At 39.4% G+C, this 19779-nt stretch overlaps 1 protein-coding gene across 2 annotated transcripts in view; it reads right to left on the reverse strand.

The window, feature by feature from the left end:
- Positions 1 to 19532, reverse strand: part of LOC126175076 (calcium-transporting ATPase type 2C member 1) — an 84126-nt gene extending 64594 nt beyond the window's left edge. Inside the window, exons 1-5 of one of the 2 annotated variants that reach the window (XM_049921603.1) lie at positions 19357 to 19532; positions 16896 to 17090; positions 3446 to 3535; positions 3250 to 3347; positions 3048 to 3156 (exon numbers count right to left, since the gene is read on the reverse strand). In XM_049921603.1, the coding sequence (XP_049777560.1) occupies positions 3048 to 3156; positions 3250 to 3347; positions 3446 to 3535; positions 16896 to 17090; positions 19357 to 19467 (603 nt within the window). In that variant the 5' untranslated portion in view covers positions 19468 to 19532. The remainder of the gene's footprint in view (positions 1 to 3047; positions 3157 to 3249; positions 3348 to 3445; positions 3536 to 16895; positions 17091 to 19356) is intronic. The other variant, XM_049921604.1, reaches the window with a different exon arrangement.
- Positions 19533 to 19779: the final 247 nt, after the last annotated feature.

Below are 19779 nucleotides of genomic sequence, written 5' to 3' on the forward strand. Positions count from 1 at the left end.
GACGGCGGCGGTGCACAAATGCTGCGCAGCTAGCGCCATTCGACGGCCAACACCGCGGTTCCTGGTGTGTCAGCTGTGCCGTGCGTGTGATCATTGCTTGTACAGCCCTCTCGCAGTGTCCGGAGCAAGTATGGTGGGTCTGACACACCGGTGTCAATGTGTTCTTTTTTCCATTTCCAGGAGTGTATGTATTGCACAATATATGTCATTGTTTATAACTTTTAATAGTATGCATTTCCAATAAAACTGATTACCTCATTACTTTCAGAATAGACATTAGAATGTACTGAAATAATAGATTTTACAAGGGGAATTTTATTTAAACTATTTCTGAATTCTGTACTATGAGGCTGAAGGCCACAGAATCTGTAGTCGGAATCTGAGTAGTGAAAATGAAAAAAAAAATAAATAAATAAAAAATAAATAAATAAATAAAAGTTCATTACTTAACTAAGTTACTGAAGGAGTGTAAAACCAAAACAGGATAGCAGACGGCAACCCTGCTTCGTTACATATTACCTTCTCTTTGATTTCATTTTGTTTTCACATGAATTTTTGTTCATTTTCATATTTAACTATAGGCACTACTCCTACGTGTTTCACCTCTTTTCACTATACTTCATCTGTTTGTCCTTTCTGTGATTTTTCTCACCTATTTTCATGCATTTTTAATCTTCCATTTGTGACAGTTCAGAAAAGTTTCCCTAACCCTAAGCAGAACCCTACAAACTGTTCCTGCATTGTAGCCTAGCTTATGGAATTCCCAAATGACCTGGCCATCATATTACCCATCTCTAGCTGAGAACCCTAATCAAATACAGTCAATCTACTGCTCTCATAAACATAGTTCTGCAAAACCACATAACTGAGGCCCAAACCTCCTTGCAATCCCTCCTCTCCATTCATAAAATTCTCTTGCTCTGCAATAGCAAATGCCTACAGCCTATCTGCCAGACAAACTTTTGCCATCCAGAAACTAGAGCAGCATTCACACAACCACCTCAAAAAACTCTCCAATCTATTCACCTCATACACCCATGGACTACCACCACACACCCCTCCATCAAACCTCCCTCATATCCCCTCCATAGCTGCCAAATTTTGCATCACAGACCTACTACATTTACTGCACCCTCGGAAACTCCCTCCCACTACCACAAATTCCAAGACTTAAACAGACTCACAAAACACAGTCATGAAGCTGTCCTTCAAAAGCCTCAGTCCCACAGACCTATCAGTCCTTTCCAAAGGACTTAACATCTGTCCCACTTACAAATTCAGTCACATTGGGCTTTTTAAAGACCTGTTCTCCTTCTCTTGATCCTTATGTGGAAACACTTTTTCACCATCAATCCTACCAATCACACTAAATTGAAAAGCAATACTGAACACTGCCTAACTCAGGTTTTCAAATCGCATCTGGTGCAATCCCCAACAATCAGGCTTCCCTTCTCATCCTGCCCAGTAAGTCTCCCCTGACCCGCGGTTCTGGGTGACTTTTCCGAAATCTACAGCTTTTCCTAGACCTCTCCAGTCCTTTTCCTTTACTCCTCTTATTTGCCGTTCAACCCTTCTGCCTGAAGAAGGAGCCACCAGCTCTGAAAGCTTGCCTCATTATAACCTCCTTTTATGTGTGTACTACCGCCACTTTGTGAGTAGATTTTTTATTTATCCAATTACTTCACTGTCTCTGTGCTAGGATGAGAATTTCTGTTTAGCCCTAATTTGCTTGCAGGATTATACAAAATTACAAAGATGGAGTACTTGTCAGTGTGAATTTAGTATGAATTCACGGATATATACTCTACAGCACCATATGTTCAAATGGCTCTGAGCACTATGGGACTTAACATCTATGGTCCCCTAGAACTTAGAATTACTTAAACCTAACTAACCTAAGGACATCACATAACACCCAGTCATCACGAGGCAGAGAAAATCCCTGACCCCGCCGGGAATCGAACCCGGGCATGGGAAGCGAGAATGCTACCGCACCATATGTAATATGCCTCTAAGAGCTATGAAGGCAAGAATACATTAATTACAGCATGTACAAATGCTTTTAGGTAAGCATTCTCCCTGTGCTCATTAGGCAAACGGAACACTCTGAAAGATGACCAAATTCGAATTCACCTCCTTAGAACCAAGGCCACTAAGGGTCCCAGATTTGTATACCTGCTAGAACTAACTTGACCCTTTAAACATGGCCACAACAACATTTCAATTAAGAGTTTGTTGTTTGAGCAGTTTTATTCATTACTTGGCTGGCTGTAGACAATATTTATCTGTACAAAATCAGATCACACAACCGAGAGACAATTCTGCCTGTGCCGCCACTGATGTCAACATAAATAGAAAAACTGTGAAGAACAGAAGATTACAGTACCATTGAGGAATGAAACAACCCGACACCTTGTGCAGTACTGCAGCTGCAGCAACGCAGGAAGATGAGTGCCTTCCATCAATTAACAATAAATAACCCTCTCTACCAGCCAACAGACCACAGAATTGGAGAAGATGCAATTAACTGACTACTGAGAAAACTTGTCAGGAAGACTATCACCTGCATTAGCATAAAAATTTCCTGAAACATATCCCACTGGTTGTGCCAGGAAATCACAATGCTGTTCTTGACAATAACAATATCACTGATTTACCATTCTGTACACATGGACTCCAGAAGGCAATTACTGCAGTGGGGTAGTTTCAGGATACAACAAAAGTTCTGTGTCATTTAAAATGTTATTTTGAGAAGGAAATGATGGTCAAAAATCAAAGAACTGATGAGAGATGAGTAATGACAGTATTCTCCTCCATACCATTCTATCAGAATTCACAACAGGGACAGAATAGATGCATTTCTGCTAATGGGTTTTGAATGATAACCAGATAGAACAAATGGACCATAAATTTCATTGTCTTTGGCTTTAGCTTTCCTATTACCATACAGGTTTCATAATTAATTTCCCGAAAATTTCTGTATCTCACTTTTAGTGTTGATTTAATCTGTGTGACAACCAGTTTTATGGGTACAGAAACAGACTTACCTCAAAGAGTCTTATATCTGCTGGCACTCTGTCTCCAACATTCAGATGAACAATATCACCAGGTACAAGATTTCTTGCCAAAAATGTCTCCAGTTGGCCTTCGCGGAGACTGGAAGGAAATGCAACCATTTAAAATTAAAAATTTAAATTTCCATTGAAACAAATTACATTTTTAACTGGAAAATGAACAGAGAGAACTTACCAATGGCATGATGGAGGAACAAGTTTTGTTAGTTCTTCTAGAGATTTCTCAGAGCGATACTCTTGCACAAATGCAACCGTGACAACGATGAGAATGGCCTAAAATATAGAGTAAGCTCAATTATAATACTGCTACAGGTACACGTTAGAATGTTTGAACCAAAAATGCACCTAACATTTGGCAACATATTACATACCACTGTTATGCTGACAGCATCATCGAACTGCTTCATACACACACTAACTCCCGCTGAAGCCAATAGCAGCAAAATGAGAGGATTCTTGAACTGGAAGAGATAGAAGACTCGTTAATGAAAAAAGTGCTGTTTTACCACCTAAGCCCACACTATGTGGTATCTTCTGCAGTTTTATCAGTATACATATTAATACAACATAATTGAACATAAAGTGTTTTTGCAGGCCATCCATGCCTTTTTTCTTGATTTGGTTGGATTAATTCCACTTTGCTATCATTAAATAAATAAATGTCAACAACAAATTAAAATCATCACTGTGATTACAAAGGCTGGAAAAGAATAGGAAACACTATGAGGAATGCACACTTGAACATAAATGCAGATAATAGTCAAGCCTGTAGGTGGTGTCATTGTATTTGACAAAGAATGGCACCAACGCAAAGTCCTCAATATGTTGCAAATGTTAATCATGATCAGACCAGTGTTCTGTGTAGTCGTAAGTGCAATATGTCAGAGCTAAGTGGATTTGAACACGGGCAAATTGTTGGTGCTCTTATAGCGAGTGCTTCCATCAATGTTGCTGAAGTGTTTGATATTTCAGAAGACACTGCATCAAAGAATTATACCGCACACCGGGAAAGCAGAAAATTATCTGTTAAGTCACAACACAGAAGAAAGTGTGTGTTGAGTGACAGTATCGTGAGCATAGGAGAGGATTGTGACAAAAGTAACAGGATGAGAGCTGCGAAGGTCACTGCAGAACTGAATGTCACACTCGTGAATCTTGTCAGCACTAGAACAACATGAAGAGAGCTCCACCGGCTGGGTAATGTAGGGAAAGCTAGAATTCCAAAACCACACATGATGCAAATACCCGTAACAGGAAACCATCATGCCGAAGCTATAAAACATGGACTAGCATGAAAAGGAGGAAAGCCATTTACTCAGTGTGTTGAGTCTTGTTTCACACTGTTCTTCTAACTGAGTTTACATGGAGAATGTCAAACATGGCAGGGATTCGTAGATAATTTGGGCAGGCATACTGCAGCATTTGATGGGCCTTATGGTTCCTCTGCAATGTCACATTATTGCTAGGACTTACCAATTTGGTTGATCAGGTCGATCCCATGGTACATAATCCATGTATGACCTTCCCAGTTCACCCATCGTGACATTGTGCTCCAAGGCAATAGGACCACCATACACACAGCTCGCATATCTTCCCTGGCCATCAATCACCAGACCCCAATATTACTGAGGCTTTGTGGTCTACTTTTAAGAGAAGGATACATGACCGCGTCCACTTCAATTATCGGCATCTGAACATGCCACTATTTTGCACAAAAATGGTGTAAGATGCCCTTGAAAAACCTACTGGTCCTGTATTTGTGACTGGAAGCTGCTTTGCATGCCAACAGCTGCCTTTTTTGCTTTTAGGTCTCATTTTCATGTGATCACAGTTATAGAAGTAATACAGGTTACATATCATTTTTTGCAACTGTATTAAGTCATAAAATGCGTGTGAATTTCTAAGGGACCAAACTGCTGAGGTCATCGGTCCCTAGACTTACACACTACTTAAACTAACTTATCCTAAGAACAACACACACACCCATGCCTGAGGGAGGACTCGAGCCTCCTGCAGGAGGGGCCGCGCAATCTGTGAGATGGCGCCTCAAACTGCAAGGCCACTCTGCGCAGCATTAAGTCATAAAAAAATAGTATATAACCTACACTACTTATTAAAATTTCACTGGTCAACAGTTGCTCTCCATCACACCAGCAGAAAAACTACAATTAACCATGTCCCAGATGATTCTTTATCCAGCCACCTTCAAATACGTAACGCTGTCTATTACAAATGGTTTTCTTTTCAATCAAGTATTAAATTTAAGAAAATAGGGACATGCAAAGCTAGTTGCAGAAGTATATTCTACATTGTCTGCAGAAGTAAATCAGCGTTCGTTACTTCCAGTGGTTGCTCATAAAATTTTTTCACCTCTCTTTTGCCACTACAACACTCCAGCAAAAAACCACAATGTTTTAAAGATGACCCACACTTCCACATGCTAGACAAAAGGACAATACAGAATTTTAAGACATGAAATAGTCTACCACTTAGCAAAGAAGCAGATTACTGAAGGACAATTTTGTCTACCACCAATTGCTCATAGTGATTTCAAACCTAATATCAAGATATCTGCTTAACATGAGTGGAACCACGAATAGCAAGTGTGTCACACACCCAAACCTTCAGACATCAGACACTCAGATTGGCACCAAATGATGTGTGTCGATAGGGTATCAACCATAACACCGATTTAGTTCATGCTGTGTGTTGTCGTCCAGTAGAATGTGTAAATGGTAATAAAAAGTAACACCAGAACTACGGAGTATGAAACCTTATCTGTGAGCTAGGATGATGAACTTCTGTGGTAGGTCGTTACAACATCATACTAAAAGTCCCAAGTTTGAAACTGCCAGCTGGCAATCTTTAACAGTTTACACGTGAAACTGTTATATGGGAGAATTTCTTTCTGATGTGTAAAAGGATGTTTCGTAGTTTGTAGCAATGTTCTTTAGGCAGTATGCTTTCACTTCGTTAGTTGAAAGTAGCAAACCTATTGGGTACATTTACATAGATAGGTGTGGTGTTATCTATACAAATGTATGCAATAGGTTTGCTGCTTTCAACTAATGAAACAAAAGCAGACTGCCAAAAGAACACTGCTACAAACTACGGAATGCCCTTTTACACATCAGAAAAAATTTCTCCCATGTAACAATTTCACACAAACTGTTAAAAAAAAAAAAAACAAATAATTGCCAGCAGGTGGTTTCGAACCTGGGACTTTTAGTATGATGATCTGACACTCTGCCAATTCACCTACCAGAGATCTTTGTATCAAGACCTCATAAATACACTTTTCCTCTACTCCATAGTTCTGGTTTTACTTTTAATTACAATTTACACACGTTCTACTGGACAACAGCACACAATACAAACTAAATTGGTGTTTTTGTTGATACTCTATCAACACGCACACACAACATTTGGTACCGATATGAGTGTGTGACATCTGGAGGTTATGGTGTCAGCAACATAAGAGCAGACACTTAGCAGCTACTCAACCAGACATCTCTCCTCAGCAGTGGTTCAAGTATGTGAAGTTAAGTAAATGACACAAGAGGTACCTCATTCGTATAAGGCTCAGACAAGAATGTTACCCCACATAATCACATTGTATAAAAATTATAATTTCTGTAAGCTGTGATCAGGATCAGACATGGCCGATGTGAATCATGTACTACTGGCATGCACTAAGTACAAGGAAGCACAAGAAAGAAGGAATGAAGGTTAGGGTTTACCATCCTGTTGATATTGAGATCATTAGACATGGAGCACAAGCTAGGATGGTTTCAATGACAGGGAAGGAAACTGGCGGTGTCCTTTCAAAGGCACCATCGTGGCTTTTGCCAGCAGTGATTTAGGGAAATAACAGAAAACTTGAGTCCGTATAGTCGGACCCGGATTTGAACCCAATCACCCTCTTAAATGCAAGTCCAGTGTGCTAACCACAGTGCCACTTTGTTCAAGGGAAGTACAAGAATTACCATAGAGGAAACTGGTTGCAAGGGGTTTTTCCCCTACTTACAGCTGTTACATCCTTCATCTATAGATTCCATGTAAACAAGTACAATTTGATAACAGCATACTTAAAAGAAGCTGATATACAGTACAGATTTAAATTTAGTACTATAGGTCCACATGGCTCAAGTGATTTTATGGAGACAACCTGGTCATAATAATGCACTGTGATTATTCACAAAGCTAAGTGTAATCTGTCATTTTGCTTTACTCAAAGTTTTTATGCAAAAAACGTAAAGCTATAACCACTGCTGGATGTATAGTCAATGTTTCCTAAAACCAAAATAAAAGCAAATAATAAGAGAGACTAAAATTGTTGTGTGCAAGTTTACAGTTCAGCCTAGCATATGACTTTCTATGTGGCTGCAAAAGAATGTGTCTGGCAAATTTATGGAGTTCCAGAAGTGTAAATTATATGCCCAGCTACCAACTCAGAAAGTATAGGCCTACAGATTTAATCACACGTTGTAAATCTAATCAAAAGCTTTAGTTCAGCAACATTTCCTCTGTGTATCATTGCTAATGTTGGCGGTAAAAGCATTGGAATATTAGCTTTCTTTGTATACTTGCATTGTTTTATGTCATATGGAATAATTTTCTGGTGCAATTCTATTAAAGACACAAAGTACTCATTGCACTTGAAAATGTGCTGAATTGGTAATACAGTATCTTGTGTCCATCCCTGAACTTTATGTAGATTACTGTTTAAAAAATTAAAAAATGGAAAACTACAGACTGAAATATCAACAATATTAGTAATTGAATACACTGCTACTCACCATAAAGATGACACAATGAGTTGCAGACAGGCATAACGAAAAGACTTATGTATTTAGTTTTCATCAACATGTTCTTCAGAAAAGAAAAAACACACACTCACATGGCGCAAAAGTACAGCAGCTCGATCTGAGCTGCTGGAGATGGCACGTGTGTGTGTGTGTGTGTGTGTGTAAGAATGCATTGGCTGGCTGAAAACTGTAAGTCTTTTTGTTGTGCTTGTATGCAACTCAATGTGCTATCTTTATGCTGAGTTGCAATCTATACTTTTCTGAAGACTGTTGTTTAAAAACTTAGGCATACTAACAGCAGCCCCCCAACGCATTAACTCACTCATGAAGTTTGTTGTGCAGAATCAGGCATTATTTGCAAATAGTACTAGAATTTACAAATATAACACTATGAACAATTTCAGCCTCCACTAGTCACAACTTAACCTTACCCCTGCATAGAAAGGAGCAAAGTATGAAGCAATAAACATATTTGACCACCTCCCTAGTAAATTAAAGGTGTTAACAGACAGTTGTAAAAACAAATTAAATTAATATCTACTTGACAACTCTTCTTCTTCATAGACGAATTTCTGAGTAGATAGTATGTACACGGTTGGTTTACAGTTATCAGTTTTTGTTGTAGATCAAGATAAAAATATCAATTATGCAAATGTGGAAAACATATCTTTGTGAACTTACTGACAAACTTCACATCATGGTGAACTGTCATGAATATGATCCACAGGAGACGAAGAACGTGAAGAAGAAAGAAAAAACTAACTTCAATCACATTTCTTCCAACAGATTTCTGGTCTTGCAACTGTCAAAGTTGTCTGTACCAGGCATTACAGCATAAAAAGCATGTGTGTTCAATAGTTTCTGAATAGCAACCACCCAAGAACGTTCAGGAACAGTCACCTTTACTTTGTGTGTTTCTATCCACCAGTTATTACATTCTACAACCCCAATGACTCCAATTTTAAGCTGGATTACAAATATTAAATTATTTTGTAAACAATTATTAGATGTCATAAAATTGAAGCTTTCTTGACAATTTCTATCACCTAGGTGATTTCTGTTTCTTGGGATTTGGTCTGTGGCTTAAAAGACTATTTTTCTGCCTTACATGTCATCTCTTGCTGCAGACGACACACTTGGAAGTTAAGGCATGGATGATTTCTACCTACGTAACTCCTTAGCCAATGAATGTTAATAATTTGGGAGTAAACAAGACCACTCACAAAATAGTAGAAGCTTCGAGTCGTCAATAGGCAAATAAAAACAAGAATTAAAACTTCACTAGCATGTGTGCTGTAGCTCATTAAAGGATTCATATGAGAACTAGAAAAGCATTCACTTTTTTTGTGTGTGTATCAGCAACTCAGCACTGCTACCATTCAGTGAGAGGTCTCCTTTACTCCAAATTATTTACATTCTGCCAGAACTTCCCTTACCACATTTATACCACACAACACTTGAATTATACAATGGTTGTATGTGATTTTAGGCTTTCCCCATGTACATGCTGCTGCCAAGATTCTCAGCTGTGCTGCCACATCCTATCACCAAAGTTCCGTGATATTTCAGCAAATAATCATTCCACCATCATCACGCAGTTCTGATGAAATAGTGCGACCACTGTATGCTAGCATTATGTATTCCAGCCGGTCCCAAATTTGGGCCTCGCTGGCCCCATGCAATGCTCAGTGGTGGGAGGTCGTGTGGCTGTGGTGAGGGCTATGGTGGCGAGAGTCTCAGTAGCCTTGCGCCTGTTGTCTATGTCGCATCTCACATCCAGATGCCACATTCTGCTACCGCTGATAAATTTTGGGACTCCTTTCCCAAAGAAGCCAAATACCTGATAATTTTATCAACAGGGACCTGGGCTTCCAAATGAGCAAGGCACGCAAGCCAATACAAAACTCCATCAAAATGCGACATCTGGAAGCAAAATGTCACAGGGATGATGGGCAGAAGGCAACTGAGTTTTCCACCCATCACTGCAGCTGCACCCCCCCCCCCCCCCCCCCCCACCGAGCACAGCAAGTGGCCAATCAAGGCCCAACCTCCGGACCAGCAGGCATAAATACCATCAATCGTCAGAACATAGTACACATATCATTCCATCAGCACCACCTAGTTATGTCAGAGTGGTTATTCACTGAAATATTGTGGAACTTCAATTATTGGATCCAGCAATATACAAAAAATCTTGAAAGTAATATAATTTAGGCAGACACACAATCTACTCACCAAGAGGTGTCATGAAAAAACATGCAATTATAAAAGATATGGAAATGTGCAAGTTTCAGAAAAAATAGCTCCTTTTGGCAGAAGGGCTGAAGCGAAAGAAAGACAGATGAACAAGAAAGACTGGCAACGTTTAGGAAAGTGGGAGACGTATGGAAAAGTTTCCCAGAATCCAGGTCTGGAAAGAGTTACTGGACAGCATGAGAAATAAAGACAGACTGATTGTGCCTGAATCGGACAATATTTGAGAACCTAAGAACTTAAATGTAAAATGCAGGGTAATAAGTAAGACAGATTACTGAAAAAAAGTGTGCAAGAGTCAGTGTGAGTGGACAGCTATGTGCATTACACAATGCAGACAGGCGAGAAGAACAGAAAAAAAAAAAGAACTGACAGGCAACACAATAAAGATATTGTAAAATACTAGGGAACAAAGAAAAGGAACTGTTACTGAAAAGAAATGCTGCGACCACACAAAAGTAATATAAATCTAGGCCAGGTGGGTGGTGAGAACCAAGCATGTCTTAATGCCACCTGCACAGTTCTGCAATACCAGAGAATCGAGATGGCACGTGTGGTGTGAAACAGGCATTGAGGGTATGACTGCATGACTGTCATGGTTTTGAGCGTGCTCTGCAATAGGATATTGTGTTGCCAGTATACACTCCCCCCCCCCTCCCCCCACCTGTCCCTATTCATCCTAACTGATAGCTTGGTGACAGTCAAACCAATGTAGAAGGGTGAACAGTATTTACATATCAGCTGGTACATGAGATGGGTGATTTCACAAGTGGCTCTTCCCTTTGTAGTATGTTTTGCCAGTTAAGAGGACTGGTGTAGGTGGTGGCAGGTGGGTGCGTTGGGCAAGTCTTACAGTGGGGATGGTCACAGGGGTAAAATCTAGGAGTCACAGGGTGGGGAAATGGATGCAGAAGGAGCATAGTGTCTGACCGGGACATTGTGAAAATATCCCCAAAGGTCTACCTTAGAATGTCCTTAATTCTGGATGTAATCCCACTCCTCACCTCCCATTTTACAGTTTCAAATATGGCAATCTATTGCACTTACCCAGCTAATTGTGAGCTATATATCTCATCTGTCAATTTCCTCCTCCAGAGTTCTGTCCTCCTATAAAATATTGCAGTTATCTGTCTCTCATGTTTACTTCGATCATCAGCCAAGCCAACTACAAACTGCAACAACAGGCCTGACACCACCTCAGAAAACTATCCTGTCTTTTCCTAAACTACTTCAACAGTGATGTTTCCATCCCAGTTCTCACTCCAGTGCCATAAACAGCCACATCATCAGCCATCACTTGTCTCCTACAAACACAGCTTGGCCAACTCGCTGAACATCCCCCAGCCTTCACCACTGCCTCGCAGAGTAATGGCAACCCACAATCACATGAACCAGCCACAATAGTAGCGAGTTCTCATCTAAGCCCCTCCTGAATTATTCATATTCTCCAAATGTTCCACTTTCAGCCCTAAACCTGCATTTAATTTGTTGCTTTAGTTAAGAACCCACTTTCCTTCACATGTCACATTAACTGAAATTATCACTTTGCAGCCCAATCTCAAACCTTTCTAACAGCAGACCTGACACTGAACCCTGCTTTGAACAGTTTCATTCAAGATCCCAACTTGATCCACCACAATTACCTCACCAACACTCCGTGCAAGTTATCTGAGAATTTCAAACATCCAACGGTGCTTCGCCACCCTTTCTCACGTCCCTGCAGCATGATCTTAACGTGCCCTATGCAGGCTTTTTGTTCCTTAAAAATTGATGACGTCATCATTATTCTAAACCGGCAGACGAGATCTACCATTGTGGACCTGACCGATAAGAGTATGTAACCATGGCTCTAAACCAGTTTTCTGGCACTTCCACGTACAGCACCTGCCACCAAAATTCCATCCCTCAGCTGAAAACTGAACTAGAGTCCCCCCTTAAAACCTCAGGCCCATCACAGGGATTACTAACACAATCCATATAAGTTCTTACCCTACCCAAACCACACACACAATTTTTGCCTTCTTCCTAAGATCCACAAACTGGACAACCTTGACCATCCCATAGATGCTGGCTTCAAAGCACTCACTATATGTCTCTGTCTACCTGGGTTGATCAAAACATGCAACCTATAGGACAAATACTTCCCTTCCTATGTTGAAGAGACCAACCATTTCCTAAATCAGTGGTTCCCAACATTTTCTACCGGGCATCCCTTTTTGCAATCTCAGAATATCTCATGTCCCTATGTTTGTCTGTTTATTTATTTAGTTTTATTTATCGCTTCTTTTGAAAACTTTATTTGACAATAATCTGCAATCCTCACTTTAGTAACAGAAGATTATCAAAGGTAGAATAATACAAAACCGTAGTGTTTGAAAGGACTTGGCAGTTGAAATACAGCAGAAATGACTTTATGTCTTACTTAAATACCTATACACTATGCACATGAAACATTTTTTTATGTGATGGGAATCACAAAAGTTCAGAACATCAGTGAGATGGTTGACATTGTTTCTCTCCTGAATGTTTGGTTTAAAACTAGTTAACACACATCTAACAGCACTCTCCACATTAAGGCAACTACAGTGTTTTGTTTTCATGATGGTTAGTATCGAGAATCCAGTCTCACATAGGTACATAGATGAGAACTGTATGAGGACTTTTACGAGTGCCTCGCCATTCCTGGATAAATAAGAATGAAATGGGCCCAAAATTCTTCCAACCCCATTTGTTGACACTTATCTAAAACTCTACCCACATTTCAATTCAACTCTTGTATTTCATCAGAAAGTCCATGCTTATCAATGGTGGCAGGTGACCTTGCTAATTTGCACTGCCACTCCACTGAAGGCAAGTGAGAAATTTAGATTTCAAGTGTTTCCAGATGTTTGTTGATGATAACTCTCCACTCATTGGAATCACTGTTGCCTATCTAGAAGTTCACGGAATTAGGAATGACGAAAAGTTAGTAATGGGAGCATCCAGGCGACACTTCAATAGTTGTGTCTTTTCCAAGAAGGCACTTATGGCATCATTGGCATCTATTACGGTGTTATTTCTACCTTGTACTTTTAAATTCAGATTATTCAGGGTTTCAGATAGGTCTACAAGGTAGGCTTGGGAAAATATAAAGCTGTCATAAGTGAATGAATGATGAAGCTCATTGTTCCCTTGACTCAAAAGAAACAGAACTATGTCTGATTTCAATTCATACAGCTGCTAAGCATATTGCCCTTTAAAAGACACTGACTTTGTGTATGAAAGATTAAAGATTGGTGTACAACAATAACATCATATCACTTGACTAAATTTTATTATCTATGCCAATAGCGACTTTAAGTGCTGTGTTCAGCTTCTCAGGTAAAGCTAAGGCTTGTCCATGGATCACACAATGAGAGTCACAAATGTTAGAATGGTTTTCTTTGGCAATACTTAGGAAGCCAAGACATGAACAAATTTCTGTAAATGTCCCAAAACAAATGATTTTCAACCAGGAATTCATTAAAAGCAGAAAGTACATAATAACCTCTTGATGCCGTTTCTATGTTTTTAGTAAACAATAGTACTTCCATTATTTTCTTCTCAACTGCAAATCAGTAGTATAGTATTAAGTGATACTGTTAAGCTACATCAGTGGAGTCATTACACTGCAAGGTAAAAAATTGTAATGTTTCAGTCTTTCAACTAGATGTTCTTTCACATTCAGGGTCACTTCTTTGGTCCTACGCACCCTGGTGTTTGAAAGTAACGTTTTGTCCATCTTTCGCTGATTACCTTCTCCAAAAACAATTCTGGTTGCTTTAAGAATGGAAGATTTCATTAACATCTCACCAATAGTATGAGGGTTTTTTGTCTTTGCTATTAAGAGAGAAATTTCATATAATGCTTCAATAACATTCTTGTTTTCCTGCTGAAAGATCTCAGTAGAGTCCTGTTTCACGCAACATAAAAAATTTATTTTTCCAACTAAAGAGTCTTTTGGTTTATTTTTCAACACTGGGTGAACTGTTACGAGACATTCCAGACACAGGCCACAATGCATTGTTACTGAGGACTTTATGACACACAACACACTGTGGTAGTTTGATATGTCTTTTCCAATAAACTAAAATCCATATTATTATATTCTTCATTACACAATCTTCTTTTAGCAGTGATTTTCAATCAACATCCAGAACCAATAAAATACAATTTACTTCTACACAGCCCAACAGGTGTAACATTGAGTTAAGAATGGAGAATACAGATTGAAGACTGTTGTGTCAGCAACATGTGAGGCAAAACTGATTCTGCCAACTTCACAAAAAATAGATTCACATAGTGTAATAAGAATATAAAAGTTTTGACCTTTCTGACAGCACATTTCTGCTTTCTTCTGTGTTGTCTGCACCTCCCCTCCCCCCTTGTCCCCCATAAATCTCTCTAACCTCTCAGGTTGGAAACCACTGGCCTAGATCATATGAAATCTGCGTCTGCCCATTCCCACACTACACCTTACTTCTCACCACTGATGCCACCTCCTGCTATGCCGACATTCCCAATGTACATGGTCTGCTGTTGAACATTACCTTAGTCAGTGTCCACCTGCTTCTAAACCTATGATGTCCTACCTGCTCAATTTCATCAACTTCATACATACTAACAACTACTTTTACCTTTGAGGGGTAGACATGCAAACAGATTGCGGGTACAGCCATGGGAACCACGATGGTTCCTTCCTATGCCACTCTTTTCATAACTCATTTGGAGGGGGCTTTCCTGGCATCCATAAACCTTTGGTTTGGTTTAGATACGCCGATGGCATTTGTGCCATATGGGCTTGTGAGACTGACCTGTTGAAATTTTTGAAATCTCTGAATAAAGTACATTCTCACAGTTAAATTTCACTGGTCCTATTCCAAATCTCATGCCACTGTCCTTGATTTTGACCTCATCCCCACTGAGGGTCAGCTAGCACTTACCTTTACAGTAAACCCACAGACAATAGTACTTACATTTGACAGTTGTCATCCTTTTCACGTCAAACATTCCCTCCCACACAGCCTTGGAATTCAAGGCAATGTACTTTTTCAGATGCAGATTCTTTATGCAGTACACCCCCATTCTCACTATGTAATTATACTGTCAGCCTGGCTCAAAATGAGATTTACTGGTATTTCTGATCCTCCCAAAAAGAAAAAAAACATACGAGTACTCAGTAATATCCTGGTCTTGAATGCATTACTCAGTTACTTCAACAAGGTTACCACTTCTTAAAATAATGCCTTCAAATGAGCCCCAGTCTTTGTGATTTTTTCCCACATCACCTGGATCCCCCCCCCCCCCCCCCCAATCTCCACACTATCCTGGTCAGACCCTGTGGTCCCTTCTCCCCCAGTTACCCTACTCTGTAGCTTCTATCCCTGTTATGACCCCACTGTAAAACTTGTCCAACGCCTTCTATACCATCCTTGTGACTGCAAAACATATTATAAAAGGAAGAGCCTTCTGTGAAATGACACTTCATATACCAGCTGTTATGTAAACACTGTTTGCCCTTCTACATGGGTATGAGTATCACCAACTTATCAATTAGGATGAATGAACACAGACAGGGGTGTATATTGGTAACACACAATATGCTGTCTGAGAGCATATTCAACAACATGACAGTCATGCCCTCGGTGCCTGTTTTACGACATGTGCCGTCTTTATTCTATCTCCTAACACCAGTATCTCAGAACTGCATAAGTGGGACCTGGCATTATTACATGTGCTTGGTTCTCGCCACCCACCTGGTCTAGATTTACATTAGTTTCTGTGGTCACAGCATTTCTTTTCAGTAACAATTCCTTTTCTTTGCTCCCCTTTCTTTTTCTATACCTTTCTCCCCCCCCCCTCCCCCCTTTGCCTGTCTACCTTGTATAATGAACATAGCTTTCCACTCTTAGGAACTCTTGCACATTGTTTCTTTCAGTAATACGTCTTACTCATTACCCTATCTTTTACTTTTATGTTCTCAGTTTTTCAAATACTGTCCAGTGAAGTGACAAACTACCATTCTTTCCTTCTCATCTCATCCAGCAAGTCTTCCCTGAGCTGGGGTTCTGGGCAACTTTTCCATAACCCTCCACATTTCTTAAACCTTGCCAGTCCTTTCCCTTCAACCCTGCAGCCAGAAAGAGGCACTGCCTCAAAAACGTTGTATATTTCAATACCTTTCATATGTATTTTTTCCTCCCTTTGCTGGCTGAGTAAATTTTTTATCTATTCATATTATATTTTTGGACAATAATTGAAGTGACATAATGCATACTCTAACATGTGTCACACTGGTTACTTGCAATAACTCCTTTTAATACGTATGAAATTAATAGAGAGAGACCCAATCACACAACTCACAGAACCTTATTGGGTCATAGCTAGAAGATACAGTATACGTACAACAACATTTCCATTGTACAATGATTGGTTACTTTTCCCTCATTCTATTATTTCTATTCTTTCTAGGTCTTTCAGTACCACACTGATGCTGTAATTGGTAAATGGAAACACTCCAAACTTCTCTAAATGAACTGGAATTGAGTAGCCTATTTTGTCTTTTTCAGGTTCAGTTTCACTGTTACTGTTTAGTGATTTAGTGCTGGTGCTCTCCTCAGAGTGTACCAAGTTAGAAGCAAGAATAGAAAGGTGGCGAGGAAAATCGATACACAGCATAAAAATACTATCCAGGTACAGGTAGATAAAGACTGGAAATAAAGAAGTAAGCAATACAACATACCTGTTCAATGTATTTCTTCCATGTAGGCTCCTCTTCTTTGACAGTCAGTTCATTATAGCCAGTCAGCTGCCTCCGAAGCTCTGCCTCCCGCCATCGGAGGCCAGTCCGAAGGTCGGTGCGCAGCCGTGCTGCCACCTCCTCAGTGCCGAGAGTGCTCGCCTCATTTGTTATGAGCCACATGTAGTGCTCATCCACCTGAGCAGTGAGATAATAATAGCATCATTGTCGCCAGAAGCAGTAAGAACTATACATGCAAAGAAATTAAATGAAATAACAAGTAAACCAATTAAATGAGTCACAAGCTTCATATTCAGGCACAACTGCTCACCTCCCTTTAAATTTACAATTGCCAAGGAAGCTAGAGTTCCCATTCATAAAAGAAAACTGGGAATGGTAAAACTCAAACATTACGTATTTAATATCAATTAATGGTGATCAATGTGAAATAAATAGTGAAAAGTGCGGGCAAGACAAACTACAAAAAGAGAAAAACATGCAGATGTTCATAACGTTGACAAAAAATGCCAAAACAAGAGCCACACATTAGCTTGATATATGCTTTAAAAAATACAACCTAGGTGAATAAGTACAACACATTACACATGAAATTATAAAGAGCAGGCGACATTCACAGCAAAAACCACGATGCTGGAGAGTGTACACTTCACAGACCTTATGACATCTTTTTTTTTTATGCTGATAAGTTAATGCATAAGAATGATAATTTCAATGCATATATCTTATAGAGCTTATGTACCGAGTGTTTTGTCTTGTGTGTAACTTTCACTGGTTGATCTCTCAATTTCCAGCCAAGTTGCAAATTTGCTTATCTAATATTGTCATTAAAAACAAATTCATCATCCCTGAAAGTCTGCCTTCTCATGTTGAAGCAACCAAATGAGCAAGAAAACACAAGAGATTACTAACACCATAAGACTCAAGTTTCTAAACACAAAAATGCACAATGTATGACTCATTGCCAATGACACAAAACAGACTGACAGTTCCTGAATGAAAAACAGACGATACTGCCTTCAATTTCTTCTAGTCTACAAAACAACGGCATAGTGGTATGTATGTTTTGCAATTCACAAATGAGTTTAGGCCCCTATATAAAAATAAAGTAAAAAAAAAAAAAATTACATTGTGCATCCAACTGTCCTACTGTAAACCACATAGGCCTAATATCACATACAAAGTCAGCAACAAATGATTTTTCAAATAACATAGAATCTGCTAAATGAAAATATTTATTCTACACATACATTCAAAGCTGTTTATACTTGGATTAACATTAAGTGGCAGTTTCCAGACATCTAGTTTTGTCTCGCAATAATGAAGAGTTCAATACACATTGATAAAATGATAATGAATATACCAGGATGACGCTATTGATGGAATATGAAAACAGAAGTAAACATTTATACGTTTGTGGACAGCTCAGAAGTAAATGCCTGTCTGCATATGCTGGAAAGCCATACTTCCAAAGCGCTCACAGCCGCAAATTTTCCGGATCACGTAAGAACTGAATGAAGCTGATACATGGGAGAGATGAGATTCTTCATATTCGCCACACACTGATACATTTTCAAATTCAGTGTGAAGTAGAAAGCTTTCACATAAAAATGGATACTGAATGGAACTAACGGTACAAGTTTGGAGAGTATTAGAAAGAGACAAGGAAAGAATAGCACTAGCTACTAAAATTCATCGATACATCCAAACGTATCTAAAGCTAACAGTTGCAAGTCTGTAGTTACTGTCCGTTTTTTTTTTTTCTTTTTTCGAGAAGAGCAGAAAAGGACGGAAAACTGTAAACACATGAGTACGTATGACATACAGACATTGTATACTTCTCGATAATCGGTTGATGACATACGGCATGGCTGAATGAGATACTGTCAACGCAGTAAGTGTAACGTTCCACTTCATGCTAATAGCTACAATACATGCAGCAGAGGGGCGCGTTTATTCATGGAGCGGCACGAATTTACCAGAAAATACGATTCAGGCGCAATTTCATCTTCTAAATTTCTTTTGGCTGCGGAGTGCGGCACTGAAAAATTCATGTACTCAGAGGGAAAACTTTTTTTAAAGTTAGGAAAAAAATTGCTAAAAACAAAGCTAACTACTCTTCGGCAAAAATGCTACATATGCCGCACACAGACTTACTTCATGCATGTGCTCGATAAATTAACCTAGATTCGTGCTCTTCCTACTAATTTTTACTGTCAATCATATGCAACACATCAATCAGCATTGTTATTGATTAACTACAAATGCATGTAGACCAATAACTTTTGCGACACACTTTTTCGCTGCTTCCCTAGCTGATACTGATGTCAACGAACGATAAAACGAAAATTATGTAAGCACGAAGTATTATTTTCAATAAGTGTGGCAAAAACTTTCACATGCACTAATCAATATCGTTGAGTCCTACTTCTGCCAGACCACTCACTTCACTTAAATTTATACTTCCACTTTCTGGGCTTCCTACCGAGTCTTCATAGCACTTGTCGGCACGTGCCTGCGACAGTTTCTCATACTTCGTATTATTACTATGTTTCATTTTCAGTGATACGGCTTCACCACACTACCTGCGTTTAGCTTTTACATGACAAGACCTCCACCGCAACACAGCTACACACCAACTAAACTTCGACGGGCTTCTGTACGGCACTTCGACATAAAGATGAACCACACACCCTATAACGACTGATGAAAAATTTACTGCACAACTTCACTCCACTGAGTGTCAGACATTGAAAGAACACTGGCAAACTAATTGATACGTCGCTAATGTTTATAATTATAACAACAAACAATGTCGTTTAAGATGAAGCAGCTCTAAAGTGTTGCACTATGGGTCATCTTTGTTACA

This window comes from Schistocerca cancellata, chromosome 3 (assembly GCF_023864275.1).
Source record: "Schistocerca cancellata isolate TAMUIC-IGC-003103 chromosome 3, iqSchCanc2.1, whole genome shotgun sequence".
NCBI classification, from domain to species: Eukaryota; Metazoa; Arthropoda; class Insecta; order Orthoptera; family Acrididae; genus Schistocerca; species Schistocerca cancellata.